This window comes from Pholis gunnellus (genome assembly GCF_910591455.1).
Source record: "Pholis gunnellus genome assembly, chromosome: 13".
NCBI classification, from domain to species: Eukaryota; Metazoa; Chordata; class Actinopteri; order Perciformes; family Pholidae; genus Pholis; species Pholis gunnellus.
The window spans coordinates 18,263,307-18,267,009 of NC_136540.1; the positions used below are offsets into that span (position 1 = coordinate 18,263,307).

Genomic DNA, 3,703 nt, shown 5'->3' on the forward strand with positions numbered 1-3,703 from the left:
TTCTCTTGACGAAGCAGCTCAGACCAAAGTCAATGAGGCGAACTCGCGGGACGTCCGAGCTCGTCTCAATCAAGATGTTTTCAACCTTAATGTCCCGGTGGAAAATCTTTTGCTTCTCTAGGTCGATTGCTGCATCTATCAGCTGTTTCAGTATGATCTGACAGACAAAAAGAGAGAGATGAGGGATCACAGAGGAGGATGGTTTGACATGTTTTCATGGCTGTGACTCTGAGCTGACTACAAATACAAAACACAAAGTTTCTAAAAGCATCTTTAAGCCATAGAAATTGAAATGCACGAGAGATTTTCAGTAGATTGGGTAAAAACCTCATCCGTTTATTTTCCCCTCCAAATAACTTTAGTTGACCTGGAGCTTTGTCTACAACCTGTTTGACTGCCTCCACTACTGTTTCTTGATCCATCAGAACAATTGCTTTGGTGAATACAATGTTACCATGATCAACAGAAACAATGATCTAAAGACTAGGAAAATAAACCTTAAATTTAAAAAATAAAACCTTTAGGTATAGCCTCCCAGTTCCTGTAAAAGTTAAAGACACACAAGGATCCTCCAGCAGCTTACCTTGGCCTCCTGCTCTTGTAAGGAGCCTCCGTTGCCGTTGATGTAGGCGAGTAGGTCCTTGGCGGGGATCGGTCTCTCCATTACCAGGATCAGCTCCTGGTCAAGATCGTACCAGTCCAATAGAGACACGGGTGCTGACGTCCCCACTGATCCACTTGTTTTGTCCGCCAGTTTCAACATGACGGCAACCTCCACGGACAGCTGCTTCCCAGTTTTAGTCTGAAACATCACAACAGAGTGGAGGATGAGAGAGAACCATGATTCATCCATAATACATTCAGAAAAAGAGTGCAGTGTTGAATACAGAAGATTTTAACAGCAGCAGGTGTTGCTCTCTCACCACGTGTTTGCAGTAAATGTTGTCCTTGGGAATGTGTTTGATGGCAACCTATGAGATACAAACAAGACTTGTGTTAGCACTCCCTGACCATATTGTGTGTGTGTGTGTGTGTGCAAGATTGTGTGTGTGTGTGTGTGTAGCACTTACAGGTATATTATCTGCTTTGCGATAGCCAGCAAACACAGTTCCACATCCTCCTTCACCAAGCTGATCCTGCTGTTTGTATTTGGCCTCAAATTCAGCTGAACAGACCAACACATATTATGTTTTAATACAGTTGTGAGTAACACCAATTATATGCTACCTAAGCTCTAATATGAATCCCTCCTCTGTTATACTTATAAATCCTAATCTTACACTAAAATGAGGTCAAACCTTACATTTAATAATAATAACATTATTTATATAGCACCTTTAAAAACAGAGTTTACAAAGTGCTTTGATAGACAAAGCAGCAAAAGCGAGGCAATAGTAACAACACTATACTGACCTCTTAAGACATCTACAGACGTTCTGGTGTTTTTCAGGTATGGCCTCCTTTTACTTTTTGTCTTTGGTCCACCATCGGCGGCGGCCTTCCTCTCACCGACTCTCACATCCTTCACAGATGTATTGCAGTGTTCTACAGAGGAGAAAAACACCCAGAGGAACATCAGCTTGACCATCATAGGCACTAACGTGGACAATAGACATCCTCCATACGAAATGACAAAATGGGCAGATTCAAAAATAGTTTGCCTGCCAAAACCTCAATAAAAATAACATTTCTCACTGTCCTCCAGTGGAATCCATCCAAGCAGGTCATTTTATTTGTCCAGTTTTTGACATATCTGTCTCCAGCTCAATGCAATTAAGGTGAATGCAATTTAGTTTGTGGTGCTCACAGCAATGAAACATTTAACAGCAACATCTATTTCAAAAAACAGGCTCCTTGTTACTCTGGATAATCTACAAGCCTCAATGTAATCAGTATCTATTGGACCAATCTTCTACCAAAGAAATAGTCCAAATGAAACTATAGTGTGTTCGATAGATTATCCATCCAGGGCACCTTTTTGGAAAGAGATGTTGCTTTTGAATTTTAAAATGTCAATTGTTGCTTTGAGCACCAAAAATGAAATTCCTCTTTCACACCTGAGTGAAATTAAAAATCTCAGACACAGATCTTTTAAAACCTGAGGAAACCTGGGAGAAATTATCCAAACTATCTGCATAAATAGATACCATTAGAGGGAAGGGATAATTTTGTTTTCTTTGTAATCTAGGTGAACTGAAGTCTATTTAGATCAATATACCAACACCCCAGTTGATGTACATTTCTGTAAGAGATCTGAGTACATCTTCCACCACTGTCTGAACCCCGTGTTTAGTAAACTGATGATTGGATACACTCCCAACAGCAGATTCACATGATCAGCTTACCTTTCCCAGACTCCACTGAGGAGGATGCCGGCTCCTTGCCAAACAGGTTGAGGTCAAGTCTTCCCTTTTTCTCCTTCTTCTTCATTGGTTCTCCCTCCAAAGGTTCTGTGGTGTTCCTCTTCACTCCTCTCGCACTGAAGTATTCCTCAGAGGTGGTTGAGTCGTCACTTTCTGAAAGCCTCTTCCTTTTGAAAAGGGGTTCACTTTCCGGACTGGTCTTTCTTTTAACCCCTCTAGTCGTGTCATCCTCTCCGGAAGCTGAACTTTTTGCTGATATATATGCTAAGCTCATGCTGATATAGTTGTGAACTATTTATATATATAGGTATACGCGATAACTTCAGAGCAACGAGTGTGTCGAATCAATGCTTGAACTGAATGAATTTGACAATGTGTGTGTTCTTAATATGTGGTGAATAGAATGTGGAACACAATGAGTTGTTCTGTATTCAAATTTCCTTAATATGCAAATTAGTGTTTAGTGCATTATTTGAATTGTGTGTATATTTGTATAGGTGGCACTGAAACAATTCATACAATGCATAAAATACACAAGCATACAATGCTTGATATTGACTCCCTCTCAGTCATCTGGATGATTTTACCTATTGAAATGCCCTTAGGTTGTTTTTATGAACTATTCATATTGATCTAAAGTCAAACATTTTAAGGAATAAATGCAAAACTATTCTTTGCTTTCTGGTTGGCAATGTTGTTCTGTCTGTCAAGCCACCATTTTGGTCCAGACTGAAATATCTCAACAACTTATGTATGGATTGAACTTTGGTCCTATCTATCCTACTGACTTTAGGTGATCACCTCATTTTTATCTAGCAACGCCATGCGGTTGACATTTGTGGTTTTTGCATGTGAAGAAATACACATTCCTGCCAATGTTATAACGTCGTTCCACTGATCATGAGATAACAGTAATATGCCCAACACATTATAATGCTGCACTGTGCCAGCAAAAGGCAGGGAAGAACACAGTTAGAAAGTGAAAATGGAGAAACATTAACAATGCATTTTTTTAAATAAATAAAAAAAACCATTGCCAAGAGGAACATGGAAGGCCAGGACATGCTCTACCAGTCCCTCAAGCTAACCAACGGCATCTGGATCTTAGCTGAGCTCCGCATTCAGCCCGGCAACCCAAACTACACGGTAGAGGATTATTACACTATTGGGCCTTCAGCTGTGCTTCATGCTTGTTTGATGAATATCTGTGTCCAGGTGACATCTACAAGGTTTAATGTAGAATTCCAATGCAGCTCAGTTGGTAAGAAAGGGAAAGAAAATAACAAAGAATTTCAAGTTTTTTTGTTGTTATTTTTATTGATCACAATTAAACCTGGACA

The 3,703-nt window shown here is 39.9% G+C and overlaps 1 protein-coding gene across 1 annotated transcript in view; it reads right to left on the minus strand.

The window, feature by feature from the left end:
* Positions 1–2,430, minus strand: part of LOC306705236 (serine/threonine-protein kinase pim-1-like) — a gene marked incomplete at both ends in the record, with an annotated part of 3,041 nt that extends 611 nt beyond the window's left edge. Inside the window, 5 exons of the mRNA XM_079171941.1 lie at positions 11–157; positions 584–802; positions 924–971; positions 1,071–1,165; positions 2,346–2,430. Of these exons, the coding sequence (XP_079028067.1) occupies positions 11–157; positions 584–802; positions 924–971; positions 1,071–1,165; positions 2,346–2,430 (594 nt within the window). The remainder of the gene's footprint in view (positions 1–10; positions 158–583; positions 803–923; positions 972–1,070; positions 1,166–2,345) is intronic.
* Positions 2,431–3,703: the final 1,273 nt, after the last annotated feature.